General features: G+C 37.2%; 1 protein-coding gene across 2 annotated transcripts in view; it reads left to right on the top strand.

Annotated features, from left to right (window-relative positions):
* smg1 (SMG1 nonsense mediated mRNA decay associated PI3K related kinase) overlaps positions 1-26,300 on the top strand; it is a 139,319-nt gene that overhangs the window by 45,328 nt on the left and 67,691 nt on the right. For both annotated transcript variants that reach the window (XM_073060535.1, XM_073060534.1), the window contains exons 13-35: positions 728-997; positions 1,376-1,506; positions 2,144-2,305; positions 2,440-2,558; positions 2,638-2,725; positions 2,834-2,935; positions 3,759-3,899; positions 4,068-4,267; positions 7,643-7,839; positions 7,931-8,095; positions 10,491-10,645; positions 11,540-11,688; positions 12,843-13,044; positions 16,879-16,988; positions 18,136-18,283; positions 19,200-19,359; positions 19,779-19,899; positions 20,246-20,494; positions 21,269-21,556; positions 21,641-21,785; positions 23,262-23,400; positions 23,622-23,843; positions 25,037-25,217. In XM_073060535.1, the coding sequence (XP_072916636.1) occupies positions 728-997; positions 1,376-1,506; positions 2,144-2,305; positions 2,440-2,558; positions 2,638-2,725; positions 2,834-2,935; positions 3,759-3,899; positions 4,068-4,267; positions 7,643-7,839; positions 7,931-8,095; positions 10,491-10,645; positions 11,540-11,688; positions 12,843-13,044; positions 16,879-16,988; positions 18,136-18,283; positions 19,200-19,359; positions 19,779-19,899; positions 20,246-20,494; positions 21,269-21,556; positions 21,641-21,785; positions 23,262-23,400; positions 23,622-23,843; positions 25,037-25,217 (3,844 nt within the window). The remainder of the gene's footprint in view (positions 1-727; positions 998-1,375; positions 1,507-2,143; positions 2,306-2,439; positions 2,559-2,637; positions 2,726-2,833; positions 2,936-3,758; positions 3,900-4,067; positions 4,268-7,642; positions 7,840-7,930; positions 8,096-10,490; positions 10,646-11,539; positions 11,689-12,842; positions 13,045-16,878; positions 16,989-18,135; positions 18,284-19,199; positions 19,360-19,778; positions 19,900-20,245; positions 20,495-21,268; positions 21,557-21,640; positions 21,786-23,261; positions 23,401-23,621; positions 23,844-25,036; positions 25,218-26,300) is intronic.

Raw genomic sequence — 26,300 nt, 5'->3', positions numbered from 1 at the left:
ATATTGTCTTCTCTAGTAAAACAGTGAAGTTGGGACCATAGTCAGGTGTCATGTCATTTGTTGGGAGGAATAATTAGAGCTGTTATGTTTTGAACCTGTGCAAAGATTTTTGAGCTTCATGGATGTGGATGATTTTAAATGGACTGAATTTCATATTATTCTGCTTTTATTATTCCATAATTGTTTTTGATAATACTGCTGACATTTTATCTTATGGGATAGAACAGTGTATCATACAGCCAGTTAACATTTTGTGAAGCTACGTTCAACGTAGAATGAGTGCAACTTGCACAGAAAGATCAGAGTACGCAGAAAGATGGAGCACAGGAAGTACTAGTTTCCTGTCTTGTCTTAATGTGCGTATGCTTTCTGATAGTATATAGTTTGTGATCATTTAAGGTATTAGTAAAGCACCTACAATCATTGAAGAAACGGTAGGCATCTTTTCTTTTTGTGTACCTGTGCTTTCTGTGCAAGTTGTGGTGTAAATGGGGGTTAAGCCCCGAAGAAATCTGCATAAGTTCACTGATAAACAAACAAAATGATTAATGTCAGATTAATAATAAAATCATAAATTTGTTGATGGGAATATATAAACCCCATTTTACTTGGAATTTTTACTCTTGTGAAATGTTTTCCTGCTAAATATTACTTAAGAGAAATATAATGCTGTTTTAAAAACAATTATGCAATAATATATTAATCTCTTCCATTCATTCCTATACAGGTTGTATCAACAGCACAGTTTGTATATCAGGCTGTGTTAAGTCTGAAGAATATTCCTGTATTAGAAACTGCCTACAAACTGATTTTGGGGGAAATGACTTGTGCACTGAACAGTCTTCTTCAAGACGTAGCACTTCCTCCAGTCTGTTCAGAGATACATCATGAAGCTTTCAGGGACATTACATTCAAAGAAGAGAGTGCAGAGTTTATTGTACTATTTGACTTAAGTGCTCTTACTACAATTGGAAATGCAAAAAATTCCTTGATTGGTGTAAGTATATACATGTGAGTTAAGCTAATACTTCATATGGGGTAAACTGCACGTTTGACATTTCAAAAGTATTTGGGGGCTCTATGATTGCATAACACTATTACAGTGCTAGTGACCTGGATTCAGTTCTACTGGCGTTTGTAAGAAGTTTTTACATTTTCCCAGTGACTACATCGTTTTCTTCTGGGTGCTCTGGTTTCTTCCCACATTCTAAATATGTATGGATTAGTAGCTTGGTTATATGGATGTAATTGGGTGGTGTAGAGTTATTGGGAAGGTCCTGTTACTGTACTGTACCATTAAATAAATCTTTTCAATTGGAGACTTGAGTTGCACTTAGAATTACTTCTAATAGTGCTTTGTGACTTTTCTTTACAGATGTGGGCTCTTTCCCCCACAATGTTTGCCCTACTCAGCGATAATCTTACAGTTGTACATGCCAACCTTGCTGTTCATTATCCTGCCATCCAATATGGAGTTCTGTACACTTTATATTCCCATTGTACAAGGTATGGTAAGCTTTGAGTGCACATTTGCAAGGTGTGATCAATTTTGTCTTGTCCTCTTAAGGTCTTTGTTTTACAGTTGCTTTAAATGTTCTCCCTCTGGCTCAATTTTAAAATGTTAAATTGGTAATTTGTTCTGAATTTTTAATGTGCGATCCTTTCATCATTGATTATTGCCAAACATTGTGTTCTGTGAAAATTAAGATTCACCAAATGCTGTGGGTGACAGGAACCTTAATTGTACCCTGAAATTGGTGCATCGTTTGGTGAATAGATTAACATTGGAGGGGCATTGGTCAGTAAAATAAATGAAGGCATTAGAAATATTGAAAATTTAGAACCAAGGGTTAAACTAGACTGTTAGTTCAACTTTCTTGGACACAGTAGAAAATTGCCAGCTTCATGTGGCATTTGGCATGCATTCTCAAAACCCTGCTTCATACAAAGTTAACATTATTTACATTAAAGTATTGGTAAATAATGCTTTCAGCTGTACTACAGTTTTTGAAATCTTACAAAATTTATTATAAACCTTGCTCATTGAATATGTGACTGTGGTAAGAACTGAACTGCCAGGTTTGATGCATTTTCAAAATCCCATTCAGTTTCAGATAAAAATTGTTCATTCTGGTCTTTGCAGGCATGACCATTTCATATCTAGCAGTCTGAGTTCATCATCACCCTCTCTGTTTGATGGTGCTGTTATCAGTACTGTCACCATGGCAACAAAGAAACACTTTGCCATCATACTGAATCTTCTAGGAACGTTGCTCAGTAAGGATATTTTGAATAGTGATGCAAGGTAAATCATCTTTTCTGGTGTTTTCCTGTGTGGAACAAATATATACGTAATAGAGTATTTTTCATTGCAAGTTGTAGCCAGCAGTAAAAAGAATTTTTAGTTTTCACTTTCAAAACCTATTTTTATCTCACCAGGAAATTACTGCTAACATGGGCATTAGAAATAACAGTTTTAATGAAGAAATCGGAAACTTATGCTCCCTTATTTGCTCTCTCATCTTTTCACAAATTCTGCAAAGGATTGTTATCAAATGGTAAGAATTCTATTGATGAGTTATTTAGTTTACACATTAAAAGATGAAATTCTCATCCTGTCTTGTTTTTTAAACGTAGCTGTTCATGAAGATGCTTCTATTTGCTTACAAGCATGCAGCAGCTTACAAATCGTTTCCACTTCCTTGCCAAATGACCTTTTGCAAAGGTATATTTCTGATACTTTTTCCTTGCACTATTTGCACATTCATATGTACGATTATTTAGATTACATATGAAGTTTACAGACTAAAGTTGATACTGGTTTTGTTCATAGATGTGTTGATGTTTGCCGTGTGCAGTTAGTTCATTGTGGAGTTCGTGTACGGCAGGCTTTTGGAAAACTTTTGAAGACCATTCCTCTGGATGTTGCTTTAAGGTATGATGGCTTTAAACATTAGTTTCATTGTTTGCTTTAAATATAACTTGTCAAATCTACAATTTGTAAATTGCATACGTAATTGAACTGAGTAATCTTGCACTCCAAACTAAATCAGTGAAACGTTTCTCTTTAAATTGTAGTTGCTTGCTATTTATTCACTTAACCAACATTTACACTAAGGATTTTGCACCTTAGTGTGATAGATGCATGTCTGTTTTCTATTGATTGCTGGGAGTTTGAGCCAATCAACAAAATGAAAATTGGCAAAGAAACCTACTGGATTTAGGATGAAAATATGCTGGAAGTTCTCAGCTTTACAGTATCTGTGTATATAAAAAAGCCATTTTGGCCTTGAATTTTCATTAGAATTGGAGAGATGACAAACTTTAGGAAGGGATGTAGTAAATACTGAGGTCGAATGAGATGAAAATCTTGAAGAATTGAATAACAGAACTGATACTTCAGTTGGATCAGTCGAAGGTGATACAAGTGGGGGAAGTAAGATAATTAGTTGAAATTCCAAAAGGAAAAATAAAATGCTCTGATGCAAGATTTGACCGGAAACATTGATTTCTTCCTTACTCCCCACAGATGCTGCTTGACCTGAGTTCCCCCAGCAGAAACAAAAGTTCATGTTCAAAGTTGTTAAAATGAAAATTCTTGTCTTAAATGTAGAGAAGCTTTGAGATGCAGTTAAGAGCGAGTACAGCTGGTTTCTTTGAAAATGTTTCTTCTGTTCCATGCAGTTTAATGAAGATTGTATTTGGATAATGAAGAAATTGACTATTGACTAAAAAATGTATGTTTTTTGTTTTTACAGTAACAACAATCACACAGAGGTGCAAGGGATCTCATTGGCCATAAGTAACCATATGAGCAAAGCTCCCAGTAACACATTTCACCCTCAGGACTTCTCTGATCTAATTAGTTTCATTTTGTATGGAAGTTGCCACAGGATTGGGTAAGGTTTTAATTTTATTTTCCAGTTCCAGCTTTATGATTTTTGTTTTGTAAGATTTGTTTTATATTTGTTTTACTTGCATAATACTTTGAAATAATCAGTAATATTTGTAAGTACAGTATAATGGATTAGACTATGAAACTGGTAAATTTTTTGTATTCCTTTCAGCAAAGATCATTGGCTCGAGAGACTGTTTCACAGCTGTCAGAGATTAGACAAATGTGACCAATCGACCATACCTCGAAACCTTTTGAAAACTGAGGCTGTGTTATGGCAATGGGCTGTATGGGAAGCAGCGCAATTTACAGTGCTTTCAAAACTACGGACACCATTGGGCAGAGCACAGGATACATTCCAGACAATTGAAGGTAGTGGATAAATTTTGCAATGTTATGATCTCTCTTGAAGTGGGAAATCCATAAGATATAAGAGCAGAAGTAGGCTATTCGACCTATTGAGTCTGCTCTGCCATTCAGTCATGGGCTGACCCAGTTCTTCCAGTCATCCCCACTCCCCTGCTTTCACCCCATACCCTTTGATGCCCTGGCTAATCAAGAGCCTATCTACCTCTGCCTTAAATACACCCAATGACTTGGCCTTCGCAGCTGCTCATGGCAACAAATTCCACAGATTTACAGCTCTCTGATAAAGTAATTTCTCTGCATCTCTGTTCCAAAAGGACGTCCTTCAATCCTGAAGTTGTGCCCTCTTGTCCTAGAATCCCCTACCATGGGAGATAACTTTGCCATATCTAATCTGTACAGGTTTTTTAACATTCGGAATGTTTCTAGTGAGATCCCCTCTCATTCTCCTGAACTCCAAGGAATACAGACCAAGAGCTGCCAGACATTGCTCATACAGTAAACCTTTCATAGCTGGAATAATTCTCGTGAACCTTCTCTGAACCCTCTCCAATATCAGTATATCCTTCCTAAAATAAGGAGCTCAAAACTGCACCCAACACTTCAAGTGTGGTCTCATGAGTGCTTTATAGACTCTCAACATCACATCCCTGATCTTATATTCTGTACCTCTAGAAATGAATGCCAACATCGCATTTTCTTCACATCCAACTCAACCTGGAGGTTAACCTTTAGGGTATCTTGCACAAGGACTCCCAAGTCCCTTTGCATGTCTGCATTTTGAATTCTCTTCCCATCTATATAATAGTCTGCCCGTTTATTTCTTCCACCAAAGTGCATGACCATACACTTTCCAATATTGTATTTCATTTGCCCATTCCCCTAAACTATCTAAGTCTCTTTGCAGGCTCTGTTTCCTCAACACTACCTGTTCCTCCACCTATCTTTGTATCATCAGCAAATTTAGCCACAAATCCATTAATACCATAATCCAAATCATTGACATACATCATAAAAAGCAGCAGTCCCAACACTGACTCCTGTGGAACTCCACTGGTAACCGGCAGCCAGCCAAAATAGGATCCCTTTATTCCCACTCTGCTTTCTGCCAACCAGCCAATGCTCCACCCATGCTAGTAACTTCCCTGTGATTCCATGGGCTCTTATCTTGCTAAGCAGTCTCATGTGCAGCACCTTGTCAAAGGCCTTCTGAAAATCCAAGTACACCAAGTCTACTGCATCTCCTTTGTCTACCCTGCTTGTAATTTCCTCAAAGGATTGAAGTAGGTTTGTCAGGCAGGATTTTCCTTTCAGGAAACCATGCTGGCTTTGGCCTATCTTGTCATGTGCCTACAGGTACTCTATAATCTCATCCTTAACAATTGATTCCAACAACTTCCCAACCTCTGATGCCAGGCTAACAGGTCTATAGTTTCCTTTCTGCTCCCACCCATCCTTCTTAAATAGCAGAGTAACATTTGCAATTTTCCAGTCATCAGGTACAATGTTAGAATCTGTGGATTCTTGAAGGATCGGTAATGCCTCCGCAACCTCTCCAGTTCCTTCCTTCAGAACCCAAGGGTGCATTCCATCCGGTCCAGGAGATTTATCCACCCTGAGACCATTAAGCTTATTGAGCACCTTCTCAGTCGTAAATTTCACTGCACAAACTTCACTTCACTGACACTCTTGAATGTCCAGTATACTGCAGATGTCTTCCACTGTGATGACTGATGCAAAATGCACATTCAGTTCTTCTGCCATCTCTGCATCTCTCATTACAATATCTTCAATTACCTTGTTATATATTCCTTAGTTCATAAGCTATTAATGAGTTTGGATGAATCAATATGGTCAATTAAATACAGGTTTAAGAATGCAGATGTACACTATTTAAAGTATAACATTTATGGGGTTAAAATGCTAGTGAAAGGGGATGGGTAGTAGAAGGTAAAGTGATGGATAGATGAATACATGAGGAATAGATGATGTCTACATTAAAGACAAGTAAAAATTGGTATGATCTGACTGTCAATACAGAAGCAAATGCAACTAATTGCAAGTTAACCTAGGGTGGGAACTTCATGTTGGGAACTTGACATTTTGGAAGGATGGGTAGATAATAAGATACTTCACTTTTAATAAAGAATGAGATTAGGACAATAGTGAATAATTTAGCACAGTAGATTCACTGTCTGCCCAGAGATCTAAGCTCAGCCTTAACCTCTGGTGCTGTGTGCAGTTTGCATGTTCTCTTTGTGACCATGTGGATTCTCCAGGATGCCCTGGTTTCCCGTGCCTCAAGTTCACATAGATTAGGAGGTTAATTGGCCACTAAGTTCTCCAAGCTTAGAGGTAAGTGATGGAATCAGAAAAGGGGTTGATGAGAATATATTGTGGATTTTAAAAAGAATAGAATTAATATAGGAAATGTATAAATGAGTAGTCAAGTAGTTGGCATGGACTTGGCCTGGAGGGTTGCTATGTTGTATTGTTCCTTGACATGGTCAGATCAGAAGATACAGGAACCAGTGTTTTCATTGTAGACACTTTTTCCCAGATCAAAGAACTTGGACCTTTCATCTGAGCATTGAAGCAAGGTTTCTGGTTGAAACTAGTCCAGAATACCCAGGAACGATCAGACTTGAAACTGAAGAGTCAATGCTGTCAGTATCCATGTGGAAGGAGACCCCGTCTTACTAGTTTCCATCAAATCCCAGGCAGTGCATTCTGGGCACCCACCATTCTGTTTTTAAAAAATAAATAAATTCAAGCCTCACACATCAACTTTGACCTTGCCCCCTCTCACCTTAAGTGCATGCCCTCTGATATTAGATATTTCAACTCAGGAAAAAGATTGTCTTTCTGTGTCTCTCATAGTCTTATAAACCAGTATCCAATCTCTCTTTTGCCTCCGCAGTTCCAAAGAAAATGACCTAAGTTTTTCTACCCTCTCTTTATAGCACATGTAGCATCCCAGTAAACCTCTTCTATATTTCTCCAAAGCTTCAAAATCCTTTCTAAAATGGGTGACCAGAGCGAAATGCAATTCACATTTGGTCTTACTAGTTTTATAAAGCTGCAAGATTTAATAAGACCTGATTAAATACTGTTTAAGTAGCTTGTTGTTGCTCATACCTGCAGCTCTGTAGTTTAAGAGTTACTATTAAAAAGTTTGCTTTCATGTAGTTTACTAGCTAAGACCTAAAGATATTACTAAATAGGAATCTACTCTTTTGTCTAATCCTGAACTGCAGCTATAAACAAAAATATATACAGCACGGAAGTTGTTGATGTTGAATGCAGTATTGAAAGTAGAAGTCACATTTCCATCTACCAGATGTATATCATTAATAACAACTTGGGCTTTTAAAATTCCAGGTATTATTAGGAGTCTTGCTGCACATACTCTGAACCCTGATCAAGACATCAGTCAGTGGACGACTGCTGACAATGATGATGGGCATATTAGCAACCAATTAAGACTTGTTCTCCTACTTCAATTTTTGGAAAATCTTGAAAAGTTGATGTACAATGCCTATGAAGGATGTGCTAATGCACTTATGGCACCACCAAAGGTCAGTATCTTTTTTTATATTTTAAATTGCTATATTTTTGTGTTGCCAAGGTACTGTGTCATCTAAGATCTGTATCATTATCATATTGCAGGTTATTAGGACTTTTTTCTACACAAATCGGCAAACATGTCAAGACTGGTTAACGCGAATTCGAGTTGCAATAATGAGGGTTGGCTTACTGGCTGGGCAACCAGCTGTGACGGTCAGGCATGGATTTGATTTGCTGACTGAGATGAAAAACAGTAATGCAACTCAGGTTAGTGGAAAAAGATCTTACAATTGCACGCAAAATGTGATGTACTATCAAATAATGGTTCTGCATGATTTAGCTTTGGGGGAGATCTATTTCAAAACTTCAGTTATGCCACGCAGTCATTAGGAGAGAGAATTGTAATGGTGGAGTACAATATCCTACTTATTAAATGGAAATTTACTAAGTTCTTCAGTGCAGCAGATGAGTAGGAATATCTGTCTGAGCACTGCCTTATTTTAATTAAACAGTCACATTTTTAAAACTCTTTGACTCTTCCTCACCCTAGTCCATAAGTATTTATAAATAACATCACGTATAGAGTCCTGATGCAGTTTTGTCGTGAACTCTGTACAATTCAGCATTGTAGAGACCCAAGCTTTTCAACAGCTTGTTTGTTGCTCCATATTCCATTATCTGCAGTCTCTCATTTCCATCTTGCTATCCCCTGTCCTTTAGAGTGAACTGTAGTTACACATCATTGTGTACACCTCTGACCTTGAAATGGGTTGAAATTCTATCATAAGCCTTGTAGCGCAGCAATTAAGTGCAATCACTTTACAGTGCCAGCTGTAAGATTGAAGTTAGATTTCTGCTGCGGTCTGTGCTCATCAAACACTTGTTACGCCACTGGTTTTTAGGGCAGCAACCGCTGATCCTCTAAGGAATTTGTATGTTCTCCCCATGACCATGTAGGTTTCCTCCTGGTGCTTCAACCTGCTCTCAAATTCAAATCAGTGAGAATTGTGCTGAGCAGCCTGTAAGTGTCATCATGCTTCTGCTGCCAACAAGACGTGTCTCAACTCATTTGTGGACTGCCAAGCAGAATTATTGCTGATTTGATTTGTCACAGATAAATGCATGTCACATGTACTACACATCAAAAGATAGTGGAAAAATAAAGCGAATCTTTTTAAGAAAAATTAAACTTTGGGGGGGGGGGGAATCTTAAAATTAAAGATGGGGTGTAAGTAGAAGTGATCAGGTAACCTGCAGATGGCAATTTTAAAAAAAAAAACCTAAAAGTAGGATTTTGTTTTATTCCTTGTGTGACATCTTTGCACGATAGTTGAATTTTAACTTTGACTTGGGCTTGGAAGGTATTTGGTGGTATCAAATTGCAATGAAATTCTGAATTTCCAAGTGAACAAAGAAGTGGTGGACCATCAGGTGCAGACCTTGGACACACATGCTGCAAGAAAAATAACACTGAACAATCCATATCAAAATTTAGTTATCTTCAAAGCTAGTTTAACAACCGCCTCAATGTTCTGGTCTGAATTGTACTTTTCAGATAAGGCACTGAAATATTTTTACTTTTATTCAGTAGTTATGTCTGATGCAGATGCCTCTTTGTGATAGTTATGGTAGGATTATCTATAATCTTTGTTATTCCTGTCTTCTCTGTGTAGCTTTCATTCTTTTTTGCATTGGTATTGGTTAGGGCAGAATTAGAAGTTGAAAATTGAGCATTCGTGAGGCAATGTGGGACAGCAGCAAAACTTGTATTATACTGCTTGTCAGTAAGCTCATAGCTGGCTTATCTTGTTACTATTCCTAACAAACTAACCAATTCCACCCTGGTTCAGTAGCACAGCAAAAGCAGCAGCAGATGTACTTAAAAAGATCCTAGCTGAGTGATGCTCCAAAACATGCCAAACAGTGGAAGCAACAATGTAAGCAATCAAATACCTCCATAGCCAATAAATCGGGTTAAAACACAAGACTCCTGTCACGTAAAATTAGGAATGATTAGGGATATTTGAAAAATCGTCAGGTGGAAGTGTTCTCATGAATATCCCGCATTTTTTCCATGTTAATGAAATTCAGTGTATGAGTATGAGGGAAGACCAGTCTGGTTGCACCATTTTGAACAAGATGCAGCCTTGACGCAGCCTTGCCATCTCGCGTGTTAGTTTTCAGATGGAATAACTTTGGTATTAGGAAATAGCTTAAGAACTGACCTTCTGCGTTGCTGAAGGCCTGTTCCTAAACTGTTCATGCCCATAGACGGTTCAGTTACAGCACTAGGATTGATCTAATGAAATGGAAGAAGAACCAATGTTATTTTGTCCTTTTTAGAAGAAAATTATTGGCATATCATGTATGCCATGGGTATCAGTATTGAGCTCTACTTCCTGTAAAATTGCTCTTGGAGTACAGCTTCATGTAACCTAAAGATTAGAAATAAAATTTCAAGACCACGGCTGTCTAATTTAAGATGCTGTTAATTGTATAATGTGATAAAATAAAAGTGAAATGATTTTTGTTCTCAAGATAAATTAGTTAAGAAAATTAATGGGATATCAAGCTGCTTTTGACGACAGAGCATTATTTTCTTTCAATTTCCACATTTAGTGGCTATGTCATGCAGTTTATAACTATTATAATTAATTTGAAGGGAAATGAAATTGAAGTGACTGTTATGATGATCGTTGAAGCACTGTGTGAACTGAATTGTCCTGAAGCTATACAGGGAATGGCTGTCTGGTCTTCTGCAATCCTGGCAAAGAATCTTCTGTGGATAAACCCCGTGGCACAGCAGGCTGAAGGAAGGTATAAGTTGTGCAGTTTGTAGACCAATTATTTTGCCTGGTTTGGTTAGAATACTTATTCCTCCTAATGTTAGCCCTCAGTTTAAACAGCTGGAGGCTTCTCCTTAGCTGGAGATAACTTGCAAACCAATAGTTCAAACTTGTACAAATCTGATTTTCTCATTGTGATCATCTAATAATAATAGTTCACAAAATCTAATCTACAGAATTGAAGAAGTCTGGAGGGCATATCTGCCAAGATACGGAAACTGGGATGAAGTTTTAGAATTACCAAGTTGAATGAGTTACGTGGGAGTGGGAGGCCTTCCAGCCAAGTGAAGTGATCTGTTTTAAAGATTACTGAAATTGTAGAAAGCCATATTCTGGTGCATTCAGTAAATATTTTAATGGGAAGGATAGGAAAGTATATAGGATTGGAGTGCAGAAACTTGCTGCTTTATTTTTGCATAACGAAGGCACAAAACAAAATCAGTGAGTTTCTTGCAGTGTTAAAACGAAAGATTTGTGGCTTCGGCCTAAGTTGTGACATTTTTTGTCAGACATTTGGTGCATTTCATATTTTTCCATTCATATTTTTAACAAGCTGAAATACCACTTGTTAGAATCATAGAATATGTTGAGAGTTCACTTGTAACTTGTTGTAATTTAGATTTAAAGACTATTTATAGTAAAGAAAATAAGATTAGCTTAATTTCATTTCACCTGCTAATGTGTCTCCTTTTGATTTGAAAGAAATATGGTACAGGGAATGTCATGTGGATTCGGGCTTTACTACCTTGATTTTCCTGTAATATTGCTCTGACAAGGATAACTCAGTATTTGATTTTCTGCAGAATTCTGTTTGAAAATACATTTGAAACTGCAATTTCTTTCTTCATTCTACTTACTGCTTCAGATTTGAAAAAGCAACAAATGAATATCAGGAACAGCTGTGTGCTATGACTGGAATAGACTGCTCTGTTAAAGGCCTTGACAAATCTCTTCTGAAAGTACCTAACAGCAGTAGTGGTGGTAATTTCGCCAGCCCTAAACATGCAGGGAATGGTGAGTATGAATAATTTGTTTACTAGTTGCCTTTACCTTAATAAATGGGGGTATTAGTGAAATATTTTTGTGCTGAGCTGAAATGGCATAATAAATCGGAAAATAGTTAACGCAAGCAATACTTAGTAATGTATACCATCTTGGAAACATCCTAAAGATGTTCTGTGAAAAAACTGCTGTAAGTTCATAGTTTTCTTTCAGCCTGAGTGTCCTGTACTATTGTTTCTTTGGTAGATATCCTGATAATTAATCTTTCGATATCCTATTTTGAAAGTTGATACTTTTCTGAACAAAAAATTCTTGCAGATATCAAAGCTTTCACAGCCATAAACTTTTGTTCTGCCAAGGGGTCAGACCTATAACATTAACTCTGCTTCTCTTTCGGCAGATGGTGCCTGATGTTCTGAGTGTTTGCAGCATTTTCTTTAGATATTTAATTTCCAGAATCTGTAGATTTAATTTCAATAATTATATATGTGGAAGTGTTGTTGAATTTGTTCGGTGTCTCGATTGAGTTGCCTGCATAACCTCTGTCTCTCCCACCTTTCCTGTCAACTATTTGAATAGTTAAAATCTGAATTTGATTATTGCTGTTTTGCTTTTCATTCTAAGAAGTAATGCTACACAAAGACCTTGGTAATATGCACAAAATGTCTTGGCACAAAACATCGATTGTTTACTCTTTCCCATAGATGCTGTCCAGCTTGCTGAGTTCCTCCAGGATTTTGTGTGTATTACTTTGATTTTCAGCATCTGTAAACTTTCTCTTGTTTGTAATTCGCCTGCACAAAGACCTGTTATGTTTCCCATCTCCTTTAACTCATAGGTGCACTATTGGCCTTGCTATCCCAAGGGTCAGGGCTTGGAGTGTAGCCAGGCCCTTGATCGAAAGCAATTTCCCTTCAGCTTAAATTGTACTTAACTACTACAATTTGGCCAGGAAATTAAACAGATTTTAATCATGTGTATTGAATGTACTAACTTCTATTTTTTTTCTCTCACTTGCCAAGTTAACTTGATCTGAGGGATAGAAGTATATCTTATTCCCTGTTACCAGTTTTTTGTGTGGTTGAGAAATGTGTAAATGATCTATTGCACTTAAAAATTGGCTACAAATTTGCAGTCATTGATATAGAACTTATTTTTTATTACAGCTGAAAGCAAGAAAACTGTTCTTACAAAGCAAAGTGATACTTCCCCTGAAGTTTTGAATTATTTGGCAAACAAAGCTTGTGAGTGCTACATTTCATTAGCTGACTGGCCTGCTGTGGAGGAGTGGCAAAACAGTGTATTAGCTTTGAAGAAGGGTACAAATGGATCATCCATTCACCTGAAGGCTGATTTGAACTACATCAGGTTCGAAAGATTATACTGTAAAATCTAATTTGTATAAAATGTACATGTATTTTGACAGGCACGGTTTGTAAAGAATAACACGATAATGATAAAGGGTCTTGGCCCAAAACGTCGACCTTTCCATTGATGCTGTTGGACCTGCTGAGTTCCTTTTGTGTGTGTTACTCTGGATTTCCAGTATCTGCAGAATCTCTAGTTTTTATTTCTAAAGAATATTTCTGCCATCTTTTAGAAAATTGCTAGTTATTTGCTGTCTGTTAGACATTGGTATTATAAATTTGTTGTCTATTCTGGTTACCTTGCGACCCATTGTTACTTTAAGAAAAAGTTGCAGGCTTCCAGAACCTGTTTTTTCTATCTTTTAGAGCCTTGTGTACGTTGACTTGGCTATCATCACTGTTTGCCTGTTCTTTTGCAAAGCTGGTGGTTGCTGCCGATAGGATGTCTATGCTTCAAGGATTTTAATTTTAAGTTCTAAGATTTTAATCTGTCGTTAATGGTTAGCAGCATGTGTCCAAGTTAGGTTGATGGTTCTTAAGCATTAATGTAATGAAGGTCAAGGGTTTGTCAGATGCTGTTAAAGAAACAGGGCAGTTACATGCGGCTTACTGCATTCTGACACACTCCGATGGTGGGGTATGAAAGGCCGAATACAACTGTTGAGTTTTAGATCATACTTTCAAATTGTACAGGTTTGCACATCTGTGAATTTGTATAAATGTGCTGTTTTACTAAGGATACAGACCTTCTATCTTAGACTTGTGGAATATGTGTAGTTGAATTTCCAATCAGTGGTGACTTTCCAAAATCGGAATAGTTTATTATCATTGACTGTATAAAGTGTAATTTGTTATCTAGTGACAGCAGTAGTGTATAAATTACAAAATAAACAGTGCAAAAACAAAAGAATAATGAGGTAATGTTCAATGGTTCATGGACTGTTCAGAAATTGCATCGAGTGAAGATCTTGAAGCACCTGCATCTCCTTTCTGATGCTAGAAATGAAAAGAGGACTTGTCCCAGCTGGTGAAGGTTCTTAATGATGGATGCCGCTGACTTGAGGCATCAAGTCTTGAAGATGTCCTTGATAGCGGGGAGGTTTGTGCCTGAGAGTAGCTGGCTGAATTTACAACCCTCTGCAGGTTCTTGTGATCCTGTGTATCAGAGCCTCCATACCAAGCTAGGATGCAACCTTTCTGAATGCTCCCCACTGTACACTTTTTGTAAATTTGCAATGGTCTTTGGTGACATAACAAGTCTCCTCTAACTCCAAATAGCGTAAAACTGTGCCATGCCTACACTTTCCTAAGACTTGATTGTCTTTTTTTTTGGGTCGGGGGATATTGAATGTCATGGATGGTCATGGTCTGTTGGAAAATTTCTGTTTTAAGATGGCCCTGGTGAAGCACAGCGACAACTTGCTGGCAGCAAACAATCACTACATTCAGTAGCCTGTAATTTCCCTTTCAGAGTTGAGCTTTTGAACCAGCCGTATGACCTGGAGGCATTTTTGTGGTGTGAACTGGTGTCTCTAAGATGCAGGACAGTTGCAGCGTGGTGTGTGCAGGCCGAATCGAGGCGGCAGGGCCTGGGTCTGAGAGCTGTAAACAAGCCAATGCATGGCCGTTGCTGGAGAGGAATTAGAGCCAGGTTGAAGCAATGGATCCGTGGCGAGGCAAAGCGAAGAGCAAGGAACAAGCCGATGTTTGATTGATGTGTCAGGCCAGATTAGAAAGGTCAGATACAGGCTAAATTGAGGTAGCAGGGCCCGCCCCGAGAATGGAGAATGACCTGCTGTTGGCCGATTTAGCCAGTGGGACCTGAGAGCAAGGAGCAACCCAATATTTGGCCAATTTTAGTGCTGGCCAATTTGAAAGGGTCATGTTGTCGGTGCTAGAGGTGAGGGAGAGGTCAGTGTTTGGCTCGCAAGGTTTATTTATCTCTGCACTGAACTGATGCTGTGGTCTGCAGCTAACAGGCTCCTGAATCAGCTGTGACTAGCTTCGTGGCTGTGGACTCACTTTCATGAACTTGAGTTCTAAATGTCTGCTTACCTTACTGTTGCATAATTTGTGTTTATTTCTGCACATTGGGAGTTTGACGGTCTCTTTTAATGGGTTCTTTTGGGTTTATTTGTTTTGTGGCTGCCTGTAAAGAATATACATATTTTGATAATGTACTTTGAAATACCATTTGCAACCCCTTATTGATCAGGGTTTGGCTGTATTATCTGAACTGATTACTGCCATCCCATTGAGCATCTTCTGGTTTCAAAGCTTTGAGTGCAGCTGAAGTTTAAATACTAGGACTGTATAACACAGGAAGCGGCCAATCATAAGCAGCAAATGCTCTGCCTTCTTGATAAAGCTGTCCATTTGGTCCTCCTCTGCTCTCGTAGCTTTGCAATGTTTTTGTCTACTGGTGTCAGTGATAAGGTCCTCTTAATAACTCAGCCCCAATTTCAACCATTGTAATCAGCCTTTGCGTTATAGTTGTCAATGTGGTAAAGGAACTTTCATAGTCCTAAAGATGAGGAATCCCAGGTGAATCAATGATTGAATCAGTGTATAACGACGTCAAGATTGTGTCCGACATAAAAAAGTGGTGCTTATGTGCACCACCTGCCTTTCAACTTACTGGAGCTCGTGGATTTAAAAATGCCACTGCTAGTATATTGGTAAGTTGTTTTTTTACACTACAGGTTGGAATTCCAAGAACTGAATGCCTGGTGTTCAGTCACAATTATGCTTCTTTGTGTCAAGTACATTGCTACAAAATATTTCTACCATTTCTGCCCTCGTGTAGCTCCAAAATAAAAATCTGAAGCATTTGTTTTAATGCATTTCCTCTTGCAGTACTCAAATTAAATGTTGATTTGTTGGCAGTCTTTCTTGTTGTCATTAAAGTTCAGGTTTTCTGTTGCTGCTTGGACTGGTTTCTGGAATAAAGCATGTATGACAAAATCCAAATTAAGCAATAGGGAGCTAGTGAGTGGAAACCACTTGATAGCACAAGGGAATGATTCATTTCATCTCTTTGGTTGGGTGTGGGGCAGGGGTAGGCTGATTGCATGATTTTAGTGCACATTAAAGATAGAACATTCTGAGGCAGTTTTGCACATATGTCAGTGCTGTAGCTGTACTGGATTATCTTAGCTCATGAAGTTGTTGATGGAGCATAGATATTAAGCACTAAAGCTTTTAGAATATATGCATATATGAACATTTTTAAATGTCATGCAGCATGAATTGATCTATTTGCAGTCTAGAATTCATTTTGGAACCTGAGCTGCTGTTCGTTAAATCTAATTCAGAGAAGAATATTAGCCTTCAAGAGGAGCTTCCTAGAAATATGACTGAGAAAGATTAATTCCTGTTGAACCAAAATCTGCTCTTAAAATTTGAGGTTTTAAAACATTGATTTATTTATTCTTTATCCAGTTGGTAATCTGGGATTACATTTCTGACTTTTGTGAGGAAATTCGAAGGTAAGTATTTTATAATTTAACCTGAATGTGAATGCCACACTATTAATGGTAACACCTTCAGTTACCAAGATCCCTTTGAAATTCCCACCTTATCCTTTCTTATTTGGCTATCTTTCCTCCTCTTGAGATGCTTATTGGTATCCATCACTTTGGGAGGTGACCAAATATTGGTACAAATATATTTCTGTAGTTTGAGGTCAAACTTTGAAGTGATATGATGTTTTGTTACATTTTAAGGTGTTATTGTAAAAATACCAGATAGTTTTGATTTTAAGAACTTGTACCTTGAAGTAAAGCAAGGCTGAGGGTCAATCAACTGAAGAAAATCTACTGTCTTGTCTTTACAGAGCTCTCAGTAGCTTTGAGTGTGGTGATTTTTCTTCATGTCGGGAGCAGCTGGAACTATTACCTGGAGAGGATATCAATTTTATAAATGGAGCTGCTAAAGAGAAATTAGGTATGTCAGAATAACTACCTTTAAGCCATAACTTGGGACACCTTGTAGAATTTTGATAAAGTATTATTCATAACATACAAACTTCTGTAATTTGTGGTTTATCCACCTTTTCCATACCTTTCAAATTATTGACTTCATTCTGGAAATTATACATGCAGCATCAATGTTTGATGAAGCTTCTTTGATTTTAATTGCTGTACCTAGTTCAAAGTGCTGAATGTAAGTGGTTACATTTGTCTTATTCAACATGTTCCCTTAATTAATCTTTGGCCGCAATATTGAATTGAAGGGCAATGTTTCTGAGATCCATTTTCTAAAGCTGAAGACCAAACTCCTGGGTTTAACCAAAGAATTTTTTAAAACTAAAACTTCATTTTCTTGAAATGTATTTAAATAACTTGTGATATAGGCATGTGAGTGGCCTCGTTTGTGGTGTATGATTATAACTCTGTTTTCTACCTGGTGACTAGCCTTTAGTAAACCAAAATCTGCTCATGAGTGGTTAACAATAAATGAGTTTAGTAATTTATTTTTGAGATTTGAAGTGATTGCTTTAATTTCTGTGCAGTTAATGATCTGTTAGGTATGACACACCTGATTTGTGACAGAAATTCCAGAGTAGTTTCCTTTTTATTAATTAAACTGAATAATCATCCAGCATTTCAAAACATCACAATTCTTGATTAGGCCTAAATCTGCTCCTGTGACTCAAGGTATTTGACACCTCAATTATTTTTGTCAAAGTTTAAAAAAAATATTTTTAAGTTTCTGATCCTATGTGAATGCCTCGGACTTCACATTTAATCTCTGCTGTGGTTCCTTCAAATCTCTTGTCTTTCATAATAAATTATACCAATCTAAGGAGTCGCAGAAACAGGCTTTTCAGACGATCTAGTCGGTACCGAACTGTTATTCTGCCTAGTCCCATTAACCTGTACTTGGACTATAGCTTTCCACACCCCTTCCATTCTTGTACCTTATATTACAGTTTACTGCATTTCCATTTATACTTATTGAGGACATATAAAAGTTGTCTCTAAATATCTAATTTTATTTTTTTGATTTTCCATATTAGTAGTCAAATCCTGGCTGGATGCATTCCATATTGAGCTGTTTTTTTCACTTATTGTAATCTTTTTTTTTAAAGACATGAAGAAGCTGCTCCCAAATGTAATGAGTCCTGACCCAAGGGAACTTCAAAAAGCCATTGAAGTTCAACTCCTGAGAAGTGCAGCATGCTTTTCTTCAGCTATTGAGCCAACAGAACAGGAAAAAAAGAACCAGAATAGCTCAGAGTAAGCACGTTTGATGATCTGTACACTTTTACTTCTGTATTGCATTTTGAGAATCAAGCTTTTAGGAATCCGTCACAATAGTACTTAAATCAACTGGAACAAGTTCCATCCAACATTTAGAAACTGCCATAAATGTGGTTTTTAGAGAACATTTCTCAGAAGGTTGGCAAATTGTAATTTTGACTTTTCTATAAACTTCGCAGACTCGGGTTTATTATCACAGTCTTATGACCAGAAAATTTTGTTTAGCAACAGCAGTACTGTGCAAAGACAAAACTGCTATAAATTACAGAATAAATGGTGCAAAGAAAAAAGAAGTAATGGTCATGTGTTCAAGGGTCATTCAGAATCTGATAGCAAAGGGGAAGAAGCTTTTCCTAAATTGTTGAGTGTGGGTCTTCATGTTTCTGTACCTGATGGTAGCAGTGAGAATATTTAAGACAAATTTGAGCCATTGCAGGTGTTATGGAAAACATTAGCTGAAATTGACTCAATTGCATTTCACTGAACTCTTTCAGGTGCTTTAAGTCTGAATAATTCGGTGATCATCTCTATACAGCCTTAGTTGCTTATGTTACATGTGCCTCACCTAATTTAAAATAGCAACAGAGCCTGCAAACTTTATGATTTAGTTTTCATAATCGAGAATCAAAAACCTGATTTGATTTTTGGAGTGCAGAACTTAATTTGCTAAGTGTCATATCTGCTGATGCATTTTAAAAACTCTGTTATCCTTCTAAGTTCCAGACTTTTTCTGATTGACACAACATTGCTGTTCTTCCCTGTTTGGGAGCTTCTGTAAGCTGGGATAAATTAAGAACTGAAACTTTATTTAAATTAAGAACTGATAGAAATTATTTTCCTGAAAGTAAAATCTATAATTAATTTGAATTCTGATTGCATATTTTTAAATTAGGCATACAGTCAAGTATCTAAAACAGATGGCTCGGATCGCTGTGGGGCCTCTGAGACTATCGACATTATCAATGGCAGGATCTCTGCCAATGATGAGCACGCTGCAATTGTACTGTTCAACTGCACTTGAGAATACTGTAACAAACAAGCTGTCCACTGAGGTAAGATTTTCGAAAGTTCCAGGAGGTAAGACTTATCAGATAGGATTGCATGTCATAGATGTCATGCAAAGACTGTTTTGGAGTTTTTTTGTTTATAATTTAAAACATCAATCTATATTAATTGTTAAATTGGACTTCTCAGGTAGATGCTTCAATTCCTGACTAAAATGCAGCATATAGTGCAATGAAAACTAATGTAGGGATTTGTTGCCAGTGTGAAGTAAACTCCTTGGAATTCACTCATTGATGTTAAAATGGGTTTTGACTTGAAGGTCCATTGACTATAACTGCACCACTGCATAAAGAAAAGGCCATTATCAGTGTTTTAGCCATGATGTGAATGCACCTGTAATTGGACATGACTGTGAATTTTGTACGTGTGGAACTGTAATTTATATTAATAACAATTATTTGTATAGGACTGCCTTTTGCCACTCTATAATGAAGCTTTACAATCATGTAAACAGTACGATGTTCGCCCATGGCTTCAGGCTTTAAGATACACCGTGTACCAAGCTCGAATAGCTGAAAAATTGAAAGGTAAAAAATATACCATATTAAATAACTTAACAACCTCTATTTTTTCTAAGTGTTCTTGCTACTTCCACTTTTCTCTCTTCCTCTCATTGGGTAAATGTCTATTTTCCTCACAGCTGGATCAGGTGCAATCCCAATTAAACCATTTGTGATATGAGGTGGCATCTTTCACTTCAAAGTTCTAAATTATTTGAAAATCTGAGGAAGAAGAATTATTCTTTTAAAAATCAAAATCAAATATTAAACCAATTATTTTAGAATGTTTAAAGTAGTCTATCTGAAGCATATGCTGTTTAAACATGTATTTGTATCTGAAATATAAAAATGCATTAAAATATTCTTTGTCCAGGTTCCAGTACCTCAGTTAATGGGCATCTCATGGAGCTCGGGCTCACAGCAGTTAAATTTGCTCGTAAACAAGGGAATGTCCTACTGGCCACTAGACTGCTTGAGCACTGCAGCAAGACTTCATTGGGCGATGCTAACACAATGCGAGATTTAGTCCATCTGTTCAAGCAGATGTCATTGCATGGCACAATTAATGAAAAGTGGGGACCAGAACTTGACATCGAGAAATCAAAGCTGTTGTACACTGCAGGTAAGTAAAGAAAATATTCTGATATATTTGAAAATCTCCGAATGTTTATGTTCATTATTCTGAAGAATAGTCCAAGAGAACCATAAAAAGTACCCCTACTTTACTCCCTATACACTTACAACTCCATGCTCAGATTCTGCTCTGAGTCCATAAACAAGTTTGTAGATGATGTCACCACAGGGCCCAGTTTCTTAGGTAATGATGTCAGGAGTACCGGAAGGAGATGGCCTAGTGACATACTATCTTGGCAATAACCTTTCCCTCAATGTCAGCTAATTAACAGCTGGTCACTGACTTCAGGAAAGGGAGCTGTGCACATGTTCCTGTGCTAAGGTCAAGAGGGAGAGAGCTTTCAGGAGTAAACATCACCAGTAGCCTGTCTTATCCAACCATGTTGATGCCACACTGAGAAAGCTCACCAGTGTTTATTTCCTCAGAGGCTAAAGAAATTTGGCATATCCTTTTATCACACTATCGCAAGAAATTGTGCTTAACCGGCTGTTAGGAACTGTTTTACAGCAGCTAGGTTAATGTATATCTATTTTTCTCTGTTCCAAATTCTCCAATGAGGTGGAATAGTTCTGTAGAGAAGTACCAACTTTCTGTGCACTATGACTGTGGAATGGTGCACCAGTAATTATGGAGTGGAACCATCATTGTTTATGTCTTTGCCTTGCTATCTGTCCTGAGCTTCACTGAAGTTAATTATTTTGAAAATACATTATACTCTTGATAAACTACTGAGTATTTGAAACGCTTGCTCAATGTCCATAGGTCATTCCACGTATGCCATGGAAATGCTGAGTTCTTGTGCCATAGCATATTGTAAATCTGCCAAAGCAGAGTCGGCAGTTGCCAAGTCAATACTCACGTTGACTAAGTGGATTCAGGCAGAGTGGAAAGAGATGTCTACTCAGCTGAAACAAGTCTTCAGAGCTCAGCAGCAAAAATCTGTTTCTGGTTTGCCAACCCTGGCAAAAAACATACATACTCTGGCTGACTTGACCCCTCCTGGTTTAACAGAGGAAGCAGTTTGTTCCAAAATGGTGGTTGAATCAACAGGTGAGTACACTGAAATTAACTTCACACCAATGAGCAATAGATTTGTACCCTCTTAAAACTAAGATTAATTTGGTCTATTTTCAGTGAATATTGGAGTTGGAGAGCCAGACTTCATTTTAGGGCAGCTGTATCATCTTTCAGCAGTTCAAGCACCTGAGATAGCCAAGTCCTGGGCAGCTTTGGCTAGTTGGGCATACAGATGGGGCAGGAAGGTCGTTGATAATGCTAGGTAAGTGTACATGTTTTCAAAGTTTTTAATCTCCCAATTTCATCCAAGTGGGTTGGGAGCGGGTAAATTCCATATGTCAGGTTTGATTATTTATTCTTAATTTGTTGGCCATATGTCAGCAGTTTTACCTGAGGAATTCGGGTTCCAAACTCTGGAGTAAGTGGTGGGTGGGACAGGTGGAGGAATTATAGTTAAAGCAACTGATTTACAGTTTTTATGCCTTTAAGTGCCAGTTTTGGGATTGCTTCCCGTGATGAATATATAATTTTGAAGATGCACAATTGATTCACTGGAATGGAAGCACATTTTTCAAAGAAACCTAAATTGTTATTCCTAGAGTAGTGAATTTAGAGACATGTTACAGTTTACTCAGGGTCATGGTGAAAGAAAACAAATGTATTTTGGTGGCAAAAGAATTGCTAGCCATAGTATTCAAGTTAAACTAAGGTAAATAAAGGAACCAGAGATGTGATAGGATTTTTTAAAAACATAATTAAGATTCTAATGCACTGTGTAAGTGGCTAGTGAAAGTGTTAAATTATGTTAATTAAATAAAGTTTTTTTTAAAAAATTAGTGAACTGTATTAGAGTGCATGCATGTCACCACATACAACCCTGATGTTTTTCTCCTGTGGACTTAGCAAATCTATAGAACAATAACTGTAAACAGGATCAGTGGAGCAACAAACTATGCAGGTGCAAATATAAATAAATAGCAATAAATAATGAGAGCATAAAATAAGAAAATAAGGTCTTTAAAGTGAGATCATTGGTTGTGGGGACACCAGAAATAGAACGAATGTAGGTATCCTCTTTGGTTCAAAAGCCTGATGGTTGAGGGGTAGTAACTGTTCTTGAACCTGATGGTACAATTCCTGAGGCACTTGTATCTTCTACCTGATGCAGCAGTGAGAAAAGAGCATGACTTTGGGTGGTGGTGAGCTTTGATGGATGCTGCTTTTCTACAGCAACTTTTCATGTAGATATGCTCAATGGTTGGGAGGGCTTTATCCATGATGTACTGGGCCGAATCCACTACCTTTTGTAGGATTTTCAGCTCAAAGTCATTGGTCACACTTTCCACCAAATTTCTATAGAAATTTGCCAAAATTTTAATGACAAACTTCTATCTTTTGTTTGTAGTGGCTTCTTTGCAATTACATTTATATGATGGATCCAGAGCAGGTCCTCTGAGATAGTGTCACCCAGAATTTTAAGTTACTGATCCTCTCCACCTCTGATCTTCAGAGTGCTGCATAATAAATGTATGAAGATAATTTTGGCAATTGAAAAGCTAATGAATTAGACCACTTAAATGTACCTTTCAAACAGTCAGTCGTGGCATGCTGGATAAAATGGGCTTCCTATGCTACACCATTATTTTTGCTAAAGAAAAATGAATGTTTAAATAACAAATAACACATTCAATATCGCTTCTATGAATTGTGATCAGTTTTTGGTTATACTTTGATACAGTCAGGGTGAAGGTGTCCCACTTTTGACCAGAGAAAAGACAGAAGTTCAAAATCTACTTCCAGAAAACACGTCAGAAGAAGACAGAGAAACAATTTATGGAATTTTGGGGCAAGCTTTGTGTCGACCAACAGGAATTCAGGTGAACATTGGGAAAATGTGTACTTTGTCATTTCTTTGTTATTCATGCTTCAGATATTTTTTCTTAAACTTTGTGAATCCAACCTATATATCTGTCAAACAGATGTAAGTTATTGCATCGTTAAAGTTGTATTCTTGGGTTGTGTAAGATCTTAATTGATTTTGTTTTTTTTGTTTCAGAATCAGCGGAGTATATAACTTTTCTTTAAAACTTATCCACAGGATGAAGACTTGACCCTGCAAATAAATGATGATGAAGAGGATGACATGGTGGAGGTTATTTGGAGGCAGTTAATAACTAACTGCCCATGGCTTAGTGATCAGGATGAGACTGTGGTTGAAGGTCTAATTGAAGTTTGGCGAAAAGTTGTGGACAGAATATTTAACCTTTATAAGCTTTCTTGCAAAGCATACTTCACTTTTCTCAAATTGAATGCTGGTCAGGTTAGTAATCAAATAACCTGCTATTTTATTTTCTAAGGGCAAGAGAAATGAATTAGAAAGCAGCAGCCATTAACTGTCCATTCAATTAATGTTTGTCCTGATAAACTGCCATCATCAGCTCAATATATTCCTCAGTCATATTTCCTGCGGTGAAATCTTCCTTTGGCTGGAGTTACTTGTGTGACTGCAGAATCATAAATTTTAAGATGGCATCTGGTTTTGGAGCATACAGGAAGAGCTTTTCTGTACTGATAATCAGTATCTGTTTGGAGGGCAAAAGCTCCATCTCCGGGGGGGGGGGGGGGGGGGGAGAACAAAATATTTGTATGATTTCAAAACTTGCAGTATGTGCTGAATGGATGTAATTCCTATCATTCCTTATTCCATCATCTATTAATGGTTATGTTAGACTTCCATCTATTGGGGATAGAAGAAAATAGGCTGGAAAATCACCATGGACAGTGATCACCATTTATAGTACATCTTTCTGGGAATGTGCCAGAGACACAAATTTGAGGTGTAATTTCTTGTAACTGATATAGTAGGACAGGGAAGTTTAAAATGGACAGACCCCAGTTAATGTTCCTGAGAGCTGCCTATAAGGTGATATCTCCATAAATCCAAAGTATGTTTTCTTTAGCTACACATTGTATTGCTATACATACACTTGTTCTAATTTCATTTTATAAAATAATCACACTGATTCTTGTAAAATTAACCTAATAGAGCATGTACTTTATCCTTTTAATTGAATGCCACAGAATACTGTGCTATTTACAAGCTTGAAATATTTAAATTTATGGGTGAAATTGCATAAATCAGGCCTTGCATAAGGCATTGTGAAATAAGCATTCCATGGTAATAATTGAGGGCTCCAGGTGCAATTAATCCTCCTAAATATGAACAGTTAAACTTTTTAAAATTGTGTTTTGATTATATAGCATTGTGTCTGCCTTTCTTAAAATTCTATTTGGATATTTTGTTTTCCTCTTCCAGCCCCTAATATTTGTACCTGAAATACATTGCAAATAAAAGATTTCTGTTATAAATCTGAAATAGATGTATTTAATCACAAACAAGAGAAAATCTGCAAATGTTTGAGATCTAAGCAACACAATTTAATCTACTGTTTGCAAAATGATGTTTGTAATGTAAGTTGAATTTAATGCCTTAAAATTTTGTTAACATTTCAGGTTCATGTGGATGGTGAAGAACTGAAGGCAATTCTTAATCATACACCCACCAAGCAAAGCAATGACGATGTAATTGTTATGGCTACTTTAAGACTACTGAGGTTACTAGTGAAGCATGCTGGTGAACTAAGGGAGGGCTTGGAACATGGACTAGCCACCACTCCCACGGCTCCCTGGAGAGGTAAGTGATAAAGAGTAGACAGCCTGCATCACAAATCACTGCCAGGGATAAACTTTACATTTGTGCCCCAGTTTAAAAATTGACAAACTAGTCTGCAATAACCAGTGTAGCAAAAAAAAAAGTTTGTAAGTCAATTCCTCCCTCTTGCCTGTTGTGCCATTATACGAGGTCATAATCTTTACCTCAATGCTACTTTGCCCATAACCCTTCATTTCCATTTAATAGCCAAAAGTCTTTTGGTTTTTGAATAAACTGTGACTAAGTCTCTGCAGTGTTTTGGGGTAGAAAATCTCTCTGAAGAGATTTCTTGAATAGACGGCGACTGTTTTTTAAGAATCACTGATTCTTGTAGTTCCAGACATTCTGGCCAGAGCAACAATTGTGTCTTTAATATTTCAGCAATGTTGTAAATGTATGTTTTGATTAAGCATTCTTTGTTTACATCATTCACTACGGGTTATGCATAAAAGTGCATGAACAGCATGCATCATTCCGCCACCACATCATATGCACACACGTCACTAAAGTAGACGTTTCCTAGGTTCCCGTGTTTTTCTTGCGATTAATTTCTAGAGTTACAAAATATAACAGACTTCATCCCTCTGCATGTACCTAGTTAAGCCCAATAAGAATTTTGTTTCAATTAACCTCTAGAGTATTCAAGATATTCAAGGTAGAGTCATCATATAATTGCAGTGTCTTCACTCCTCTATTCCAATCCTCTTAAATTAATATCTAAAATATTCACCATTCAGAAAAGATGGACAATGTGCTGTAGCACATAAGTGCACACCTGTGCAGTGGTGAGAAATCATTTGTCAAGCAAAATTACAAAATAGGATTAGAATTAATTTGCATTGAGCTGAGAAATGGCAAGGGCAAAAATCATTAAGCTATTTTGTAGTCTGAAAAGTAATAGTACAGATATTGGGTATGGCATAATTTAGATGAGTGGAATGTTATGGAATGCAATAATCATGTGAGACTTGACAGAAAATATTTAGAAGATTATAAGATGAGTTCATGATATGCAATGCTTACTGGATCAAAGAACCAGAGGAAAGTGTCTATTGGGTCTTATTT

Source organism: Hemitrygon akajei, chromosome 11 (genome assembly GCF_048418815.1).
Source record: "Hemitrygon akajei chromosome 11, sHemAka1.3, whole genome shotgun sequence".
Lineage (NCBI taxonomy): Eukaryota > Metazoa > Chordata > Chondrichthyes > Myliobatiformes > Dasyatidae > Hemitrygon > Hemitrygon akajei.
The sequence above is the reverse complement of the archived record's forward strand: the minus strand, read 5'-3'. Positions and strand labels throughout refer to the sequence as shown.